This window comes from Pelodiscus sinensis, chromosome 15, assembly GCF_052426305.1.
Source record: "Pelodiscus sinensis isolate ZL-2025 chromosome 15, ASM5242630v1, whole genome shotgun sequence".
NCBI lineage: Eukaryota > Metazoa > Chordata > Testudines > Trionychidae > Pelodiscus > Pelodiscus sinensis.
Genome location: NC_143066.1, coordinates 36143333 through 36164105, shown reverse-complemented (window position 1 = coordinate 36164105; position 20773 = coordinate 36143333). Strand labels below are relative to the sequence as shown.

General features: G+C 45.7%; 1 protein-coding gene across 1 annotated transcript; it reads left to right on the top strand.

Annotated features, from left to right (window-relative positions):
• On the top strand, positions 1 to 19571 carry TOP3A (DNA topoisomerase III alpha). The gene is made up of 19 exons (XM_014575244.4): positions 1 to 649; positions 2433 to 2492; positions 3179 to 3252; positions 4534 to 4609; positions 5884 to 5992; positions 7019 to 7162; positions 7689 to 7859; positions 8146 to 8246; positions 9684 to 9758; positions 9882 to 9964; positions 10110 to 10317; positions 11803 to 11988; positions 13127 to 13256; positions 13984 to 14097; positions 14179 to 14344; positions 14748 to 14891; positions 15717 to 15839; positions 16228 to 16943; positions 18482 to 19571. The coding sequence occupies exons 1-19, from the start codon at positions 464 to 466 to the stop codon at positions 18664 to 18666; spliced, it is 3051 nt and encodes a 1016-aa protein (XP_014430730.3). The 5' UTR covers positions 1 to 463; the 3' UTR covers positions 18667 to 19571.
• The last annotated feature ends 1202 nt before the right edge of the window (positions 19572 to 20773 follow it).

Sequence of the window (20773 nt, the reverse complement as noted above, 5' to 3'; positions counted from 1 at the left end):
GGGAGCCCCTGCCATTGGGCTTGGGGGGGCTAGGAGAGGAGGGGGAGCCGCTGCCATTGGGCTGAGGCAGGGGAGGGTTCAGGCTGCAGAATCTAGCGGGGGAAGGACATGGGTGATGGGGTAAATACTGTGCAGTTACTGGGAAAGGGAGAGGAAATCTCTTATAGCTCAGATGTACATCTGGAATTAGCACCTGCTTTAACTTTTAAAACGTGTGTGGTGGAATTTACAGTGAGCTGCTGGCAGGTGTCAGTGGGGAAGCTGAGTGCCTCTAACTATTGCCCCGTCAGAACCCTGCTAGGGCTACGTTAGCGTGGCTGCTTACCATAGGAGAGCGCCTCCTGGGGGTGGGATCCTTTGCTTTTACTGATACCCATTGAATGTCTGACGGGGCGCAAGTGGCCACGACGTGAGGAAACGGCAACATGTCTTGGCAAGGTGGGAGCTGCCATCAGCTCTCAGAATGAACTTTCAGGCCAAGCTTTTTGCCCGCTGTGGGATCCGGTTGTTGTCTCAGTCCTGGAGTCTCTTTTCCCAGGCTGCAGAGAATATGACATTCCGAAACATCCAGAAGGTCCTCTGTGTGGCAGAGAAAAATGATGCTGCCAGAGGAATTGCAGATGTTCTCTCCAACAGCAGAATGAGGCGGGTCAGTGAGTAACAGCATCGGTTTCTTTTTGGGTCACTTCTTTCTAATTGGGTGTTGTTTCTCCAGCTACATAAACAGCTTGTTAAGGGGCACTTGCCAATCATTCCGTTGGTTCTGGTTTGGTTCATTCGGTCTTAAAATAGAGATTATATAGTGGGGCTGCCTTACAGCATCCAAATACGACTGAGACTGCTTAAAGCAGATATTACTTTAGGTGATCAGACTAGAATGAAAGGCTAACACCTTCTGTATGAGTTCCCACTAGAGCCAGGAAATGTGTTCATTGTATCCACGTTTGTTTCAGTACCAGTACAAATCAGTCCTGACCCTGAGCACCCCTTTTGGTTAGAACCCTGGGCTGTTCTGCAGAACATTTCAGTCCTTACTAGGAATGTGACCAGGTCACCGGTTACCCAGTAAGCAGCACTCTTAATAGTTGCTGCTTACTGGGTAACTGTTAATGGTTACCTGTGAGCAGCCCTCTGCCTCCGGCTAAGGGGAGTCAGCAGCCTTGAGGGAAGGGGCGGCTGGAAGCAAGGGAGGGCAAATCGGGGGAAGGACTGCCAGCTCCCAGCCTGCATGGGGTCAGAAGCAGCCAGACCGGAGCAGCTGCTCCATCCTGGCCATGGCATGCAGGGGCTGGAATGGTCCCCTCTGCCGCCTACCCCAATGTAATCAGTTAAATTTAAAGTTTTACATCTCTAATCCTTACATGCAACAGCTTATGATATTCTACACTCTGGCCTTTCCCAAACTGATTCATACTGAAGATGAGCTGTGGTGGGTTAAGTGAGGTGTCTTGTAATGCAGTTGATTTATCAGGTCAAAAATGCTGCTGCTTGTCCTGCTTCTCATCAAATTGCAGAGCCTGGAGTTTTTAACATCGTGAATAGGTTTTAATGGCGAGAGCACAGAACTCAGGGGTCTGTTCCTGTTCTGCCATGGATTGTTCTGTGACCTTGGTCGATTCACTTTACCTCTCAGCCCCTCAATCTATCCTTATGTACAGGGCTTGACAATTAATGTAATCTACTTGCCCGTGGCGAGTAGATTTTAGCCCGGTGCGGCCGTGCAGTGCGGTCAGTGCATGCGCAGTGCACGGTTACACAAGGCTCACCGCCGCTTGGTGAGCCCTGCTTATGTAAAATAGGTCTAATACCTTTAGTCAGGGTGCTTGGAGGCTTCATGTTTATAAAAGTGAAGGTAGCTTCTAGGTTGAAAGATGTGATAGAAGAAAAAAAATTGATTACTGGAAAATTGATAGTCTGAATCAATCTAGATAACTACGTGCTTCCAAAGAGGATAGTGTGAAATGTTTGGGCCCCATCTAGAAACGTCTACAAACCTTGACAAGTAGAAATTACTCTCTGAACAGTGTGTGCTGATCGTTGTTCATTGGTAACTTGGAGTATTTTTCAGTCTTCATCCAAAGAATTAAATCTCAACTGTGTCACTGGCTACTTGTTCAATGCAATCTCCTTGCACCAGTTTTCCCAGCTGTAAGAAGGAGGTAACTCTTGCCCTGCCTCTCAGGTGTGCTGCACAGTGCTCTGACACTGCAAAACACCATTTAAGTGTGGTGTTTCTATAAATGGCCAATGCCATTTCCATTCAGCCTGCGTTTCTTCTGTATCTTATTTGATTTCACTGAAAAATGGGACACGTGAATGACAGCAGCCTGTTTTTTCATTTACCACCTATTCCATAGTTTCTGCGATAGCTGTTGTTTATGTACATTGGTTGGGAGAACAGCAGTTTTTTAAACATCTCTTTTTTAACTTAGAGAGAAGGGTTTTCCAAGTTCAACAAGATTTATGAATATGACTGTCATATGTTTGGCCAGGTAGGTTCCATCTTTTTTTTCATAAAGCAATATAATCATTTGGTTCAGGGAACACACAAAATGCTGTCTGGTTAATCAAAATAGTACAATATTGTGTATTCAGACTGTGCAAAGAATGTGTGTATGAAGAATAACCAAATTATTGTGAAATTGAGATCTTAAGGTTTTCATTAGAACACATAGGGGGAATAGCTTTTCCACAATGAGTGCTGTGCTGCCTTTATCTCCTACAAGACAGTATAGTTCTGTGGTTTAGGCACTGGATTAAGAGTTAGGAGATATGACTTCTGTTTCTGGCTCTGCCACTGACCTCCAGGGTGGCTTGAAGTCACTTTACATCTCTTTGCCATGGTTTTCCCATAGACAACATAGCATTTTGAGATCCAGAGATGAAAAGCTCTGCATACGTGTTAAGCATCATTAAGTCAAGTAGATATTTTCCTACTCATTACTCACATTCAGAATTCCCATATTATGTAGGATAGCATGTGTACAATGCTCAGCTGTGGCTGGAAGGGGGAACTGTTACTATGTCAACAGAAGATAAATATTGTTGATTAGAAACTGATGGATCTGATCCATCAAATGAGAGCAATGTGTCTTGTAGTCGGGGCACCAAAGTATGCAGACTTTAGCAAAACAGAAGCAATCATTTAAGACTAATGATCTCAATCGGTTTCCTGCAGAATGTTACTGTGGCGATGACATCTGTTTCTGGACATTTGCTGGCCCATGACTTTAAGATGCCATTTCGCAAATGGTTAGTACCTGAGAGCTGATGACATGCTGCTTGTCATCTTTGTTTTCTGCTGAGATGTGCAGTGAAATAAGCCTGTGAAACATAATTTACAACAATTAATGAACTGGCTAACACGTGTGTGTAGCATTGTCCTCAGTTAGATGGAATCAGAGCTGTGTGTCGGAGGCTGTGTGCCCTTGACAGCTAAAGAAGATAGATCTTTAGTTCAGATATTAGGGCCTGTTCTTTTGGAGCAGGAGGATTTGAGTTCTATCCGTGTGGTCAGTGTGAATTCCCAGTGGCCATGGTGAGTAACATAGGAACAGGTAAGTTATAAGTGGCCATTTGTTAGAATATTTTAGCCTCTTCTTCCTTGAAAGGGCTGACGGTACTGTAAAACAGTTTAAAAAATAGACCAAAGAAAATAAATCAAATTCCAAAAGTTGATTGACATTAAAGTGCTCTTTACTTAGCCAAGTGTTTTCCTAAAAGGTGTGACTCATTGGAATCCTCCAGCTCCATTTTGTATTTCTGAAAACAGAGGGAACTTTTCTTTAAGTATAGCTCCCAAATTCTTTGCTACCATTCATGAGTGTAGAAGGGTTCAGATGATTTAACCTCCGCAGTAGCATCTGCAGTTCCTCAGAAGATGATCTGTTGATTTTACAGGAGTGGAATTCCTGTTAATGCTGTGACAAGGAAAAAAAAACAAGATCCCTTCCTTTGAAGACTTGAACCACTGAGGTTATATAAGCCAGGTTTTTTTGGCTTTCATTCAAAGTCTGAGCAATCTCTGTCAGTTCAAGGAGAGAGCACTCAGGACCAAATAGCAAACCCTGCTTTCTTGAAAACATGTCTTACCAAATAGGGAGGGTAATGGATTTATTCTGGCAAAACTTTGTTGGTATTGGATAGGGACTGACTTACCCTTGTCGGGTGATGCTTACCAGGTAACCAGTTAAACGGCTACCGGGCCACCGCATCTCAGGTGCTCCAGCCCAGTTGGGGTCGCCATGCACTCCTACGGGGCTGGACCCATGCCTTCGGGATCCTGGTTAAGCTGTTAAACATAACGTTTAACCAGTTCACTTTTTAAATAGGACTTTACATCCCTGCTATTGGATAAATCTAACTCAGGTGAAATTATCTAAGACCAGGATAGTAATGCTGCCACTATAACCATTATCTGGCAATTCAGTTCAGCAGCACACCAATAAGAAATAGAAAGTACTAGGTAAGCTCTTGTGCATGTTTTGGTTTCTTTTGTACATTAAGTCCTGCTGTTTATCATCTCTTCCTCAGGCATAGCTGCAACCCACTTGCACTCTTTGAAGCTGAAATTGAGAAATACTGCCCTGAAAACTTTGTAGATATTAAGGTATGTACTTTTGAAAGGCACCCTGATACTCAAATATTAGTGATGGGTTCCACAAATATTGGTGCAGACAGAGAGAGAGGACTGGACCTCTGTCTATAACCTTTAGCTCTCTGGGATTGTAGCCAGCATAAATATTTTTACTCACATTCTTTAGTCCATACATGCTGACTGCCTTTGAACTTAGTTTCCTAGCCTATGCTCAATTAGGCAGCCAGATCAAAGGACTGACTGATTTAAAGTTAAGTTCCCTTATTGGAACCAATATATTAATGGCCACAATTCCATCTAGATTACATAGGAAAGTCTTGAGTTTAATAAAATATATTAAGGGACATAATCCAGCCTTAGATGACTTTGTATATAAAATAGATGCAGATAAGTGAGTATTTACTGTAGTCATCAAAAACTTTGCTCACTGACTAGTCTCACGAGAGACTAATCTTTCCGTATAAGTGGTCATAGGGAGCTCTCATACAGTGTTAATCCAGCACCCCTTTATAACCAGGAAATTGATATAATACTTGAACATGCACCTAATTAGCTTAGTGAAAATTAATGAGGTCCTACTCTCGCTGGCATATTTCGTATGAATAAAATTATATTTTAGCTGAAAATTTGCAGCGCAACCGATGCTGTTAATTTCAGATGTGTGCACAACTGAGAAGAAAAAGTACAGAAACCACACAAATGGTGGTCTAATGTGCACATACACCTCTGTATTTAGTAAGGCTAAATAAGTAAAGTACAGTAACAGTATTCTGTCAAAAACTTAGAAGAATGGGATATGTTGCATGCAACAGAATGGAAATCAGAACAGTTTACTACAGGCTAAACCTCTCTAGTCCTGCACTTCTCTGGTCAGGCAACATCCATAGTCTGGCATGGTTTTAGTTAGCTGGATAGCTGCTTATCATGGGTGTGGCCAAGTTTCCCACAGTCCCATAAAGATTGTTTATAGCCCCCAGTCCTGGTTCTGTGCTGTTGTTTAGCTCTAATTCACCCCTAAATATCTTCTAAGAGCCCAGTAAGCAGTGGAAGTGTTGGTAATGCTGCTGGACAAGACTGGACTTCTCTGGTTCAACACTGGTCAGGTTCCGAGGGTGTCGTATTAGAGAGGTTCAACCTGTATAATACATTTGTTGCTGTGGATACATGTTCCATTTCAAGATCAAGTTAGATTGTTGACATTGCTGTTGGTGATTCACTCCTGGACCAAATTAGATGGCATACAAGTGACTTGCTGTGTCTCATACTGTGTCGTTTTCTCCTCTCAGAAAACCCTAGAACGAGAAGTCCGGCAGTGCCAGGCTCTGGTGATCTGGACCGACTGTGATCGAGAAGGAGAGAACATTGGTTTTGAGATAATCCATGTTTGCAAAGCTGGTGGGTGGAGGTTTTTCTGCGGAACTGAATTTCTTTACAATGGTTACTAAAAAGTTATCTTGTTCAGCAGTGTTACCCTCGAGGCTGCTGTGGAATGTTTGCACTGTGTCCAAGCAGAACACACTGGCTCTGCTGTTGAATGCACCGGGGATGTTTAATGTAACATGTCACTAGCAGCAAGGTTACGTTTACAGTCCATTGATTTCAATGGAGTCTTGGTGGATAGAGGCAGCCCAGCTGGTATGGACAGAGTTAAAATGACTAGGGAGGAGGGGGCGTGGTTTAATGTATTTATTGCTGCCATAGCCAAAATGTACAGTTTAAGTTGACCAGAACTTGCAGTCTAGGTGTAAGAGGTCTTCTGTGAAACTGGTGGGAATCAGAAGTGAACACAGATTTTCCTCCACTTATTATAAACACATCTTTCTACCTATATGGTTAAATTCCATCTAGACCTGCTTACTTGTCATGTGGTCGGTTCACTTCTCACTAAATGCAGGGGATGAGATGGGGAGTGTGATTGTAGTCAGAATAAGATGACCCACCAGGAGTAACTGGATTTCTGCTCTCTCCAAACAAGTAACCGAACTTCTCCCTCTGTCTCTCTCTCCCACTGCTAGAGGCTTTGTCAGCACTTTCCCAGTTACGTTATCAATACTTTAGGCCTCTAGCAAGGGCCAGTTTTAGGAGCTGCGAGCTGCTCACTGCACTTGTGAGTGCAGAACAGTGTCTTTGGAAACCATCTTCCAGATCCTTTTGATTGCAAAGATATAAAAATGGCCCAAACATACTAGATGTGGTTTTACTAGATTTATAAGAGGGAAATCAGTGAAACTTACTAGGACATTAGAAAGCTTCAGTGGTCTGAAAAGGGCTTTATTTTTGGATTCCGGATTTGGATTCTTGAATGGGGTCACCTGGAAAGTTTAAGCTGGCTACTACTGATTCTTTTACAGGCAATCACTGAGTATTCCGTCTCTGCCATTGGGTTGTAAATCATGTTTGATCCCTGTTTCTGGTTGACAGTGAAGCCAAATCTTCAGGTGTTCCGAGCCCGCTTTTCTGAGATCACTCCTCGTGCCGTAAGAGCAGCCTGTGAGAACCTCGTCCAACCTGATCAGAACACTAGCGATGCTGTGGATGTCAGACAGGAGCTGGACCTCAGGATAGGTATGAAGCAAGGGTGGGGTATGGCTCTCTGTGTTTTTTGCTGCTCTTAAAGGAGCAATTTAAAAGGATTCTGAAAAATTACACTGGCAAGTTGTTGATCAGGAGTGTTCATTGTTTTGCTATCAATACATAGCTCACATTAACAATATCTAAACTCCTTTAGTCGACATTGTAAGTTTCAGGGTAAAAAACTGACATCCACCTCAGATTGTGTATTCTTCCAAAGCCCAGAAGGTGATGCGGATGGTTCAAAATCATAGCTTGCCCATCTCTGTGACCCTAGACAAAAATGCAAATCGTGGTTTCTGGGGTAGGACATATAGTTCTGAGACAAATGGATCATGTCTTCACTCAGTTGTTTCCATTAAAATAGTTGCTCTTTGAAGGAGCTGTTAGGTTCTTAACTATTCCTGTGACGTTTGCTGGGCCTCTTAGTCATGTTAGTCAGCAACCAAGTCCACAGGTACTGGGATTACTATTTACAATTTTTTTCTCAACATTAGTATCCCTTTTTGTTTTCTTCCAGGTGCTGCCTTCACCAGATTCCAGACCCTCAGACTCCAGAAGCTTTTCCCAGAAGTTCTAGCAGAGCAATTGATCAGCTATGGTAGCTGTCAATTCCCAACTCTAGGATTTGTGGTAGAAAGGTTTAAGGCCATCCAGGCCTTTGTTCCGGAGGCCTTCTATAAAATTAAAGGTATGTTCTGGAACATTAGCGCAGGGCTCTGAGTCTGACAGAACTTTAGAAAAGAAAACAAAACACGGCTTTACTGAAAAATATGAACGAGGGTGATGCTTTTATGTAATATGCAAACATTGCTAGGGATGTGTGACTTTTTTCCTTTGCCATGGTCATTCTGCAGAGTTGGGAAGAGTTACTCAAACTATATGAGCTTTCCATTGCCCCATTTCCTTCCCTGTCTAGCTGCCTCAGTCTGGCTTTGTACCATCTCTCTGATTCAGTGATCTCCTTTTCAATGCAGTGACCCATGAACACGAGGATGGCATTGTAGACTTCAACTGGAAGAGGAACCGACTCTTTAACCACACAGCATGCCTTGTCCTCTACCAGATGTGCATGGAGGTAGGAAACCTTGTCAAACACGTGTGTCAACTAAGCATTTATAGCCTCTTTCAAGGGGTCAACAAACATGTGGACAAGGGGGATCCAGTAGATATAATGTACTTAGATTTTCAGAAAGCCTTTGATAAGGTTCCTCACCAAAGTTGTCATGGGATAAAAGGGAAGATCCTTTCATGGATTGAGAACTGATTAAAAGACAGGAAACAAAGGGTAGGAATAAATGGTAAATTTTCAGAATGGAGAGGGGTAACTAGTGGTGTTCCCCAAGGGTCAGTCCTAGGACCAGTCCTATTCAACTTATTCATAAATGATCTGGAGAAAGGGGAAAACAGTGAGGTGGCAAAGTTTGCAGATGATACTAAATTTGCTCAAGATAGTTAAGACCAAAGCAGACTGTGAAGAACTTCAAAAAGATCTCACAAAACTAAGTGATTGGGCAACAAAATGGCAAATGAAATTTAATGTGGATAAATGTAAAGTAATGCACAATGGAAAAAATAACCCCAACTATACATACAATATGATGGGGGCTAATTTAGCTGCAACTAGTCAGGAAAGAGATCTTGGAGTCATTGTGGATAGCTCTCTGAAGACGTCCAAGCAGTGTGCAGTAGCAGTCAAAAAAGCAAACAGGATGTTAGGAATCATTAAAAAAGGGATAGAAAATAAGACAGAGAATATCTTATTGCCCTTATATAAATCCATGGTATTCCTACATCTTGAATACTGCGTACAGATGTGGCCTCCTCATCTCAGAAAAGATGTATATGATTAGGGGTTTGAAACAGGTCCCATATGAGGAGAGATTAAAGAGACTGGGACTTTTCAGCTTGGAAAAGAGAAGTCTAAGGAGGAATATGATAGAGGTATATAAAATCACGAGTGGTGTGAAGAAAGTGAATAAGGAAAAATTATTTACTTGTTCCCAAAACATAAGAACTAGGGGCCACCAAATGAAATTAATGGGCAGCAGGTTTAAAACAAATAAAAGGAAGTAGTTCTTCACAGCGCACAGTAAATCTGTGGAACTCCTTGCCTGAGGAGGTTGTGAAGGCTAGGACTATAACAGGGCTTAAAAGAGAACTAGATAAATGCATGGAGGTTAGGTCCATCAATGGCTGTTAGCCAGGCTGAGTAAGGAATGGTGTCCCCAGCCTCTGTGTGTCAGAGGGTGGAGATGGATGGCAGGAGAGGGATGGCTTGATCATTACCTGTTCGATTCACTCCATCTGGAGCACCTGGCACTGGCCACTGTCGGCAGACGGGATACTGGGCTGGATGGACCTTTGGTCTGACCCAGTGTGGCCGTTCTTATGTTCTTTTCCTTCTGGTTGGCAAAAGCATTAAACAGCCACTGATGCCTCCTGTGAACCTTTAAACAGCAACTCCATTTAGACACTTGAGTGTGGTTTTCCTTTCTGCTTGCTTTGTGCTTAGGATCCAGTAGCAACCGTTGTCGAGATTGGGAGCAAACCAAAGAGCAAATGGAGGCCCGTGGCCCTGGACACTGTGGTAAGTGAGGATGCTAAAAAGACTTGTGTTTTTTCCTTTGGAAGGCACATTGAATGTGAGGTTTTGTGAATGTTCAGGTTTGGGCGGTGAATATTCCTGTTTTTCTGTCTCTTTATAACACAGGAACTCGAGAAGCTGGCTTCCCGCAAACTGAAAATAAATGCCAAAGAAACCATGAGAGTAGCAGAAAAGCTCTATACTCAAGGGTAAGAATTCCAGACCTGGATGTGCTGGAATTAAATAGCTTTTACAAACCAGCAGACCTTTAATCAGAAATGGGAAGAACCCATGAGAGGAACGGTGACTGGTTAGTGTCCAATGTGATTATTTGTTTTTCTTCTTGTCTCTAAGGTACATAAGCTATCCCCGAACTGAGACCAACATTTTCCCCAAAGACCTAAACCTCACTTCTTTGGTACAACAGCAGACCCAAAACATCAACTGGGGAGCCTTTGCACAAAGGATTCTAGACCAGGGTGGGCCAACCCCCCGGAATGGGACCAAATCCGATCAGGCTCACCCTCCCATTCACCCCACTAAATACACAGGTGACCTGCAGGTGAGTCTCACACAGAGAGGAGTTAGTTAAGTCATTAGTATGATTTCTGCTATTGACAATACACCTTATCAGTGACAGGTAAGACAATGATTATGCCAGACAGGGGCTTGTTGTACATTTACTAGTAAATGAAATTAAACTATAGCTTCAAAAGTAGGTTTCTCTCCTGAAAGATCCTGTCTGAAATATGCTATCTGATCATAAATGTTTCTCCACAGAAAACGAGCTGAAAAATAAACAATAGAAAATCTAAGCTAAAATAAAATACAGGACTATGTAGCACTTTAAAGACTAACAAGATGGTTGTGACTCTTTTCTTCCACTATTTGATCTGAAGAAGCAGGTCTGGCCCACAAAAGCTCATCATCTAATAAACCATCTTGTTAGTCTTTAAAGTGCTACATAGTCCTGTATTTTGTTTCAGCTACCCCAGACTAACGCGGCTGCATTTCTATCACTAAGCTAAAATATGCACCTTAATCTACTTGAGAGTTTGACTTTTGAAGTCCACATCAGATTTCAGTGGAGATTTACTTGTTTTACACTGCCACTAGAGATTCCTTTTCCTCCTGAGTCACAATGCAGAGGAGATCTTTCTTTCATGGCATATCAGGTGTTTTCCTTACTGGCACTTTTAAAAAGGCATAGGGACCTAAACTGCTTGACAGCCTGAAGCAAGTGATGTTTTGTCATACTTCATGTCTGTGGTGGGAAGTAAAATCATGCAAAGATTTCAGTGCTTAACACAGGTGTACAGGTACTTGTATTACCGTATTTTAGCAAATATAACCCGCGGGTTTTATTTGTTTTTACAAACCCCTCGTGCACGCGCGTGCGTGCGCACACACCCGCGGGGTATATTCAGGTGCGGGGTGTGCAAATTTTTTTTTTTTTACACACCAGCTCACCACCCAGTTCCTCCACAGCCTCCGGGAGGTGAACGCTCACCACCCAATTCCTCCACAGCCGTAGGAAGGGGCAGGGGGAGCACTCACCCATCTGCACAGGAACCAGGCAGTGAGTGCTCCCCCACCCGGAGGCTGGAGGCTGTGTAGGAACTGGGCGGTGAGTGGCTGGCTAATTTCCCCTGCCCCCCTCACCCTCTGCGCCATAAATATACCCCTGGCACAGCCTTGTATACCCCGCGAGTTATACTCATGCATGGGGTATACAAGATTTGATAACTCAAAAACTGCGGAGTATATTAGGGTGCGGGGTATATTCGCTAAAAGACGGTACATAGATGGGAAAACTAAAGCACAGAGCCTAAATGACTTGCCCAACAAGGTCAGTGAGAGAGCTAGGAGTACAACCTTCATCTCTTGTTCTTATCTGCACTTCTGCTAGTTTCCATTTCATGTCTTCACTTCTGGTCCCAAGGGACTTGTGTTCCAAAGGAGGACTTTTAAGCTTAGGTTTTTATGAGCGCGGTATCTTTTATTTGATGGAAACTCCTTACCCATTTCTCTTCGTGTGTTGTCTTAGGGGAATGAACAACGACTATATGAATTCATTGTGCGCCATTTTTTGGCTTGCTGCTCCCAGGATGCCAAGGGACAAGAAACAACTGTGGAGATTGACATTGCTAATGAGCGATTTGTGGCTCATGGGCTAATGATTTTGGCTAGAAACTATCTGGATGTCTATCCTTACGAGAAGTGGAGTGACAAGGTAACAGCCTTGATCAAAGTGTATGAGAGGTGGTAAATTAAGGATCGTTACAAGATGCAACTGGATTTAATGGGCAATAACAATGATTAAGGGTTTGGGACAGGTCTCATCTGAAGAGAAATTAAAAAGACTTGGACTTTTCAGCTTAGAAAAGAGGAGACTAAGGGGGGATATAATAGAGGTCTATAAAATCATGATGGGTGTGGAAAAAGTGAATAAGGAAAAGTTATTTTCTTATTCCCACAACATAAGAACTAAGGGTCACCAAATGAAATTAGTAGGCAGCAGGTTTAAAACAAACAAAAATAAGTTTTACTTCACTTAGCGCACAGTCAACCTGTGGAACTCCTTGCAAGAGAATGCGGTGAAGGACTTTAAGAGGGTTTAAAGAAGAGCTAGATAGATTCATGGAGGTTAGGTCCATCAATGGCTATTAGCCAGCATGGGTAGGAATGGTGTCCCCAGCCTCTGTTTCTCTGGAGGTGGGTGACAGGGGAAGGATCAGGTGAGGATTACCTGTTGTGATCCCTCCTTCTGAGGCATCTGCTATTGGCCACTGTCGGCAGATGGGATACTGGGCTAAATGGACCTTTGGTCTGACCCAGTACAGCTGTTCTTATGTTCTTAATGTTACTCAATATTTAAGCTTACCTTAACTCTCCTCTGTGTAAATGCTAAAGGGCTAAATTCTGTGGTCAGATGTACCTGTTGGACTTCCATGAAGAACACGCTAGTTCCAATCATTATCCTACCTGGAGGTTCATCTGTTACCTGAAGATCCCTGCAGCTCCTTTTGGCAGTTTTGATCAGTTGCCTAATCCCCTCCCTCTCCTTTACTTCCCGAGAAAGGCATTGCATCACTGGGCACCATCAGGACAGGATAGCCTTTTGCTAGCTTTTGGTGCCATCCCTTCACTTGCCAGAAGGTGTCAGTATTGAATGATGCTTGGTCCACTTTTTCCCCCAGACATTGAGCATGCTAGCTCAGAGCCTGTTAATCCCCAGGGAGTGCGACACAACTCTCCTGCAGAACAGTCCAATGCAGCACCCCTGGACACGGGCCTGCTTCGGGCTTTTAAATTCTCTTAAATTGTAGAAGGTTGTTTCACTGGCATTTGTGCTTCTCCCTCTTCTTCAGGTTCTCCCAGTGTACGAGAGGGGATCTCGCTTTCAGCCCAGCACCGTGGAGATGGTGGATGGGGAGACCAGCCCACCCCAGCTCCTCACGGAAGCCGATCTCATTTCACTCATGGAGAAACACGGCATCGGTCAGTATCTGCAGCGAATGGGACCATGTGACCTCCTGCTGGCTTTAGCAGAGCACACCTCTCCTTGCATGGTTGCCTGGTCACACTGTGGCTGTAATGATCTCTCTCTTCCACAAGGTGGGGAATTCCCCGCATACCGCTGGCACAAGATAAAAGAAATTGGGTGGGCACTTGCATTTCCAAAGCAGCCTGAAGGTCCACAGGCCAAGTCTGGAGTCTGTATAGGACTCTACAAATTGTCTCCAGGGAGCTGAGCTGCACAGCTTTACTTCCCAGCTCCGTCTGTTCTAGGGATGTCACTGGTTACACAGTGAATTGGTAAGTATCACCCTTACCAGGTGATGCTTACTGGTTAACTAGCGGCCCGACTGAGCTAAAGCTGCTCCCCACCTGCGCTAAGTGTGGTGGGCCCAGCCCCATGCCCAAGCAGCCCCTACCCACAGGAACCCATTTAAGCAGTCAACCGGTTAAGCATAACGTTTGACTGGTTAAGTGATCTAATGGGATTTTACATCCCTCGTCTATTTAGGGCCCAGTTGTGCCCTCCGGGCTCCTGTACAATGGGCATTAGGTTAGAAGGAGACGACAGCAGCATGGACCTGTACTTGCCCATTGTGATAAATTGTCTTGTGCCTTTACTTCTGTATTTTGCCTTGGTAAAAGGAAGTAGCAGCTTGTGGAGCCCTGACGGGGCTAGCTAATCACATAACTGCACGCCTGCTTTCAGGGACTGATGCCACTCACGCCGAGCACATTGAGACCATCAAGTCCCGGATGTACGTGGGGCTTACTCCAGATCAGAGGTTCCTGCCAGGGCATCTGGGCATGGGGCTGGTGGAAGGTAAGGCCGAGGACTGCAGTTAGGCGTGCAGGTGTCTTCGCCGTCCCTTCCTTCCACTTACAGCCGGCTGTCATTCCTCAGGCTACGATTCCATGGGCTACGAGATGTCAAAGCCTGACCTGCGTGCGGAGCTGGAGGCTGATCTGAAGCTGATTTGTGAGGGCAAGAAGGACAAATCGGTGGTGCTGAGGCAGCAGGTCGCGAAGTACAAGCATGTCTTCACCGAAGCTGTGGCCAAAGCCAACAAGTGAGTGCCCATAAAACTCTCTGCAGTCGTCCAGGACAGCTGCAAGGAAGGGGGAGGGCTTAGCTTTGTGTCTGGGGCTTAGGCCGGGCTCTGATTATCGTATTTCCATGACGTGCTTAGGCCTCTCCAAGAGGAGTGGGGGGAGTCCTTGTTACACACAGGAGCGGCCCTAGACGAGCTGCCGGCAACTGGTGCCCTAAGCGAAACGCGCGATCGGCGCCCCTGCCTCCAAAGCCCTCAATGGCCGTTTATCTTGGCACCCTAGGCGACTGCCTAGTTCGCCTGTATTGACGGGCCACCACTGATTGCACAGCATCAGCACTCCGGCATATGGAAGATGAGAGCTAATGTAACCGCTCATTGCAGAGGAAACCAAGGCAACTGTGGGCATGTTTCTTTCCAGACTGGATCAGGCTTTGTCTCAGTATTTTGGAGAAGTGACAGAACTGGCACAGCAAGAGGAAATCTACCCAGCAATGCCTGTTCCCATTCGGAAATGTCCACGGTGCGGCAGCGACATGGTCCTGAAGAGCAGGAAGAACGGCGGGTCTGTGATCTCAGATAAGCAGTCGACAGTTCCGTGTGCTGATGTTGTGTGGGTCCCTTGCGGCTCAGTGTGGTGCACAGCTCTCCCCCAGCCTTTCTCCCCCTGCCACTGTGGCAAAGGGGATGGTTATGCCAGAGAAGATCAACAAAAATGGTTAAAGGTCTAGAAAACACAAGCAAGGAGGGAAGACTGAAAGAACCGGGTGTGTTTAGTTTGGAAAAGAGAAGACTGAGAGGGGACATGAGAGCACTTTTCAAGTACCTAAAAGCGTGTTACAAAGAGGAGGGAGAAAAATTGTTCTCAACAGTGATGATAGGACAAGAAGCAATGGGCTTAAACTGCAGCAAGGGGAGAGGTTTAGGTTGGACATTAGGAAAAACTTCCTGTCAGCATGGTTAAACACTGAAATAAATTGCCCAGGGAGGTTGTGGAATCTCCATCACTGGAGATATGTAAGAGCAGGTTAGACAGACACTTGTCAGGGATGAGCTAGACGGTGCTTGGTCCTGCCATGAGGCCCATACTTGCTCCTGCGTTGATGACCTCTCGAGGTTCCTTCCAGTTCTAGTGTTCTTTGATTCTATGCCAGCTGCCCTGAGCCTCCAGGCCGTTGTTCCCATGCCGCCAGCTGCGAGAGCTGTGCTTACTCATGTGAGCTGCAATGCTAGAAGCAAACAGTAGCTTGTATAAAACACCCTCGTGATGCTTGTCTGTAACGTTTGACTGGTGAGCCCAGTCCTATAAGGTTTATAGCTGCAGATGGGACAGCTGATGAGCTCCCTGGATTCCTCCTCTTCCACATCCTAACCCTTTATTCCTCCCCAGGTTTTATCTCGGCTGCATGAACTATCCTAACTGTAGAGCTGCTGTGTGGTTTCCTGACTGCGTGCTGGAAGTCAGCAAGGACGACAGTGTCTGTGCTGTGTGTAAACCCCATCCTGTTTATAGGTGAGGATCATTAGTTACCTACAAACACACAACTGCCCTCAGAACATACACCTCTGCGCTCAGGACCACTCAGCTGCAGTGGTTCGTGCTACTACATAGGAAGCCATGTCCAGTTTTTCAGCTGGGCTTGGATTGCTACAGACACAGCACATCCTGTCCTGGGACAGTTTGAGGATGCTTCATATTGCTACGGCCAATTAAAAACCAGCAGTGACTGGCATCCAAATAAATCTAGTCCATTCCTCCTAGACTGGGAGAATGGTGGGTGCAGCGCAAGGCTGGGAGGGCCGATAGAATGAATAAACTTTGTGGTCCTCAAGGTTCCAGCAAAGGCACTGAGGTCTGGAGAGGGAGAATTCTGATCTGTGGATTTAAATTTTTCATTTAGGCTGAAATTTAAATTCAAGCGAGGTAGCGTCCCACCCCTGCTGCCCCTAGAATTTGTTGGCTGTATTGGAGGCTGCGATGAGACTCTGCGAGAGATCTTGGACCTGAAATATTTACAAGGCGCGCCCAAACCGGTACAGTCAGTCAACCCGCCAGCTAACTACTTACAGGTCAACCAGTCCCTGAACCGCATGGCCAGCAATGAGAATGGCCAGGGGAGAACTCACACAAACGCTGGTGCAGCAAGGGCCCCCAGAGCGGCGACTCACCCAGCTCCCGCTGGGAACAATGCAGTGGTTTGCAATTGTAGGGAGGAGGCAGCACTGCTCACAGTGCGTAAAGAGGGGCCCAACCAAGGCCGGCAGTTCTATAAATGCAATGCTGGCAGCTGCAACTTCTTCCTCTGGGCTGATCAACCATCAGATGAGGGAAATAGCGTAGCCCACAGGAGCTTTGCTGCATCTTCTGATTCCTTGGGGGAAAGGCCACAAGGAAGTTTCCGGGGCCTTGGAGGAGGAAGAGTTTTGGGCCACCATGGAAGCAACGGTTTCGACTCCGGAGGAGGGGGCGGCGCGATTTGTAAGTGCAATCAGCCGGCCATCACACGCACTGTCCAGAAGGAGGGACCCAATAAAGGGCGTCAGTTTCACACGTGCCCAAAGCCGAGAGAGCAGCAGTGCGGCTTCTTCCAGTGGGCGGATGAAAACGTGGCCCCAGGTAAGGCTGGGATGGTGCTTGGCGTTGGGGTTTGGGTGGGCTGTGTTTAAAGCTGAACTGAACCGAGAGATAGGGCACTCCTTCCTACATTTAAGATAAAAATAGGAAAAGGACTGTAGAGGCAAGGGACACGGACTGTGGTAAGGTAGCTTGTCGGAAACGCATTGCGAGAATCCTTTAAAGAAATGTCAGTGTTCTTCTAAAAATCTTGGTTGGCTCTTTGTAACAACACACAAACTCAGAAGCTTGTCTTTGAATTGCTTTCCCTTTGACTGAGCTAGATCGGGGTCTGTAACACACAGGTGCCCTGATATGCGTTAGTTCTCAGCTGACTTATTCAGCAAATAGGGCACTGCTACTGGCTGTGGGAAGCTGAGGGGGGAATTCACTTGGAGGGCCCACTTCAGAGCTCTCGACCTTTGCCAAACTGAGCGTCATCAATTGGGGAATGTCCTCTCAGTTTGAAGTATCTGTTTCCAGAAAAGCTATTTTTCTTCTCACAGCACACAGTCAACCTGTGGAACTCCTTGCCAGAGGATGCGGTGAAGGGTAGAACTTTGACAGGGTTCAAAAAAGAGCTAGAGAGATTCATGGAGGTTAGGTCCATCAATGGCTATTAGCCGGAATGGGTAGGAATGGTATCCCTAGTCTCTGTTTCTCTGGAAGTGGGAGACGGGAAGGATCATGTGAGGATTACCTGTTGTGATCCCTCCCTTTTGGGCATCTGGCATTGACAGGATACTGGGCTAGATGGACCTTTGGTCTGACTTAGCATGGCTGTTCGTATGTTCTTACGATTACTGAGTGGATGAAAAAATTGAAAAGCGTATGCATCAATTTGGTGCATATCCTCCCTCTCCTGGCATTGGAGCCGCACTCCATCCCACCCAAGGAACACTGAGCTACTTTTCCTGTACAAGTTCCATTAAAAATAGATCTCCTCCCTCTTGCATTACTGCGTAACAGGACGAGCTAAAGCCTTCAGGTGGGGCAGCATCAAACTTTCCTTGGAGGGACAACTATCAAGCGTTACAGGGTTCAGTTGGCCATTTGTAAAAAATGGACTTTCAATCTTACCTAGAATCCCTTTATTTTTTAAAAGAGGAAGGGTTTTTCTTGCTCCCCTTTATTTCTGCTGGTCTCTTAGAAACTGACCATAGGGGCGGGAAATGGTAAAATGATTATTCCTGGAGCGCCGTCAAATCACAGAGGAGGAGCTGGAAAAAGCTATCAGGATATTTTTAGCAAGTTTTGAGGGGGGGGTAAGTGAAATTAACTAACTAAAAAGCCCAGAATACTCTCTGTTTTTGCTTTTTAGTGTGGACTTCATATAACAGACTTCCCATTTTGCTCTCCTGCACTAGCCTTTAAATCCAGCAGGACAGAAGTGACTTTAGTGTGCTGAACACTTTAAATAGTAAGATTGGTAAAATGCTTAAATGGACCTCGATTCCCTGACCATCTCGACTCTTCATTCTTCCCCCCTCCCTGTGTCTCCGGTGGTATTAAAGTGCTTAGAACCATCTCTCTCCTTACAGGAGCTGCTGGAGCCTTCCCTTCAAACCAATTCCGGGATGAAGGACACTCAAGAGGATCAGGAGGCAAAGCTAAAAGACCAAGTAATTTCTCTTCTGAGATGGGACCGACTGCTAAGAGACAACGGGCTTGTGGCATTTGCCACCAGCTTGGTCACACCAGGAAGACGTGTCCTCAGGACCGCTGAAGTAGTACGGTAGATGGGATGCTCTTGTAGGGAACCCTGGAAAAGCCAGATCCCTGAATTGCTCCTGCTCCAGCTGTGTGTCTAGAAACGCAGGGCATTGTAAACATGTCTCCGGAGCCTGTGATCACACTACTTCCTGGAAATGCTGGCTAAAGCAGGCCTGCTCTCGGTGGGGAGCAGCGCTCTCAGCTCTGCAGTCTAAGCCCTGGGAGGCTTCATTCTGAAGCGAGCGTTAAGCTGCAAAGGAGATTCAACTGCTGCTGCCATTTCTTGGTGTATTAGCGTGAGAGATTTTGTAAACCGCTCCGAAACCCCCAGGACTGGGTCCCCTCTCAGACGACGCTTAGGACAGAAATACAGGTCTGTTGTCTGTGCTCCTCCTGGAATGGGCATGGGCTTTCACAGAGCGGCAAACCCCACGTTCTTCCAAGGCTGCCATTCCCTAAGGCCCTTCTGTTCGGGAAATAATAGAGAGGGGGCCAAAAAGAGTTGTGCTCTAGGACTTGGAGGAAGCCTTTTACCTTTGAGCAGCAGTTTGTGTGCAGAGAAGGATGATGCTTCGAGGAGACCAACTCTGGGAATCAGTCTTTCTGGCTTTTCACAGGGTGGGCTTTGGCATTTAAGGCTAAGGGGAGTCAGTCCGTGTTCGCTTACAACCCTCCTACATCGCTGGCCCTTGCGGCTACAGAACTAACTGTCGAGAACATAACGCCTCACCCTTGTCCTGAAGAGAGAACTCAGTGAAAGTGCTCAAACAAGAGAGCCCTTGCCTGAGCTGCTATTGAATTTAAAACCAGCTATGCCTTGAACACTGTGAGCAAGGGAACTGAATGAAGCTGCCAGTGAAGGCAAATTATTTTGGTCAGATTGTTGTGCCTTTTAATAAAAATGCCAACTTTTACCTACGCCCTGTGTTTTAATTATGCCCAGGAACAGTGTCCCCATCTCTGCTCATAACTGCTTCTTGCATAAGTAGGCTCAGCTGAAAATTCACTTCCTAAATGCAGCTGTTTCCACCACTCCCCTATTTACAGGAACAACAGGGCCACTTTCTGGGCAGTCTTGCAAGCTTTATTTAGAAGTGATCTGCAGCAGGAAAAAGCCTGAACTTGTCCCTAGCTTGCTGCATTTATTGTCTGTCTGCTGCAGTCTAAAGACTTAACGAAATATTTACGAGTAGCTGAAAGTTGAATGGCTCAAGCTGTCTCCTTCCAGCCGATTCAACTTTCTTCCTTTCTCCACCCTGTTAAGAGGTTTTCTGTTCTTTAGCCATCCCACCATTGTACAGACTTGCCTCCAGAACCAGAGCTGATTTTGATAGTGCTCAGACAAGGCCTTAAGAGTCCGATTGCTTTTATACATCACAGCAGAAGAGGGCACATGAGCCCAGTTTAAAGTCCTTTGCCATTCAGCCTGCAGCTTTTCTGGACCTCTGAAAGAACCTCTCACCTGGGCTAGTTCGTGGAGCTTCTTAGAGGAAAGCCCCAATTTCCCTTTCCTTCGCAGACACTGCAAGTGAGGCAGTCTAGAACTGCACAACCAGGAATTCCTTGGCTAGCACTGAGAAGAGGCTGCGGGTGCAGCAGACAGGAGGGAAAGAAGCAATATTAATTGCTACCAGTGATGTGAGTCAGAGAAGCTGTTCTGATCAATTATGTAGTGTTGGTCACATTATGCTCCCTTCAGGAACTGGGGGAGTAACTACGCAAGCCCAAGGAAACAGCCCCACTTTAAAATGTTCAGGGTTTGAAGGGCACATCCCCTGCCTTAAGTTGAATTGTAGCCACTTCCCCACCATCACTCAACTTTGCAGTAACCCTCCTGGGATCTGGCAGAAATATTCAAAGAAAGGTCAACAGAAATACAGCTTCACTTCAGTCCCTCACGCCTACTGTTAGGAGCAGCTGTGACCTAAATATACCTCTCAGAGCGGCTGGATATCTTGGAAGGATTAAAAGAGGCGTTGCAGGGCAAGCACAGAACAGGCTGAATACAGTAGCGGTACGTTCGTCAGTGTCCTTATAAAGGACAATGGCCGTAAGCTGGCTGCCAGCTATTCGATCCACAGGAGAAAGCCTCTGCAGCCGCACAGCTCAAAGCGTTAACG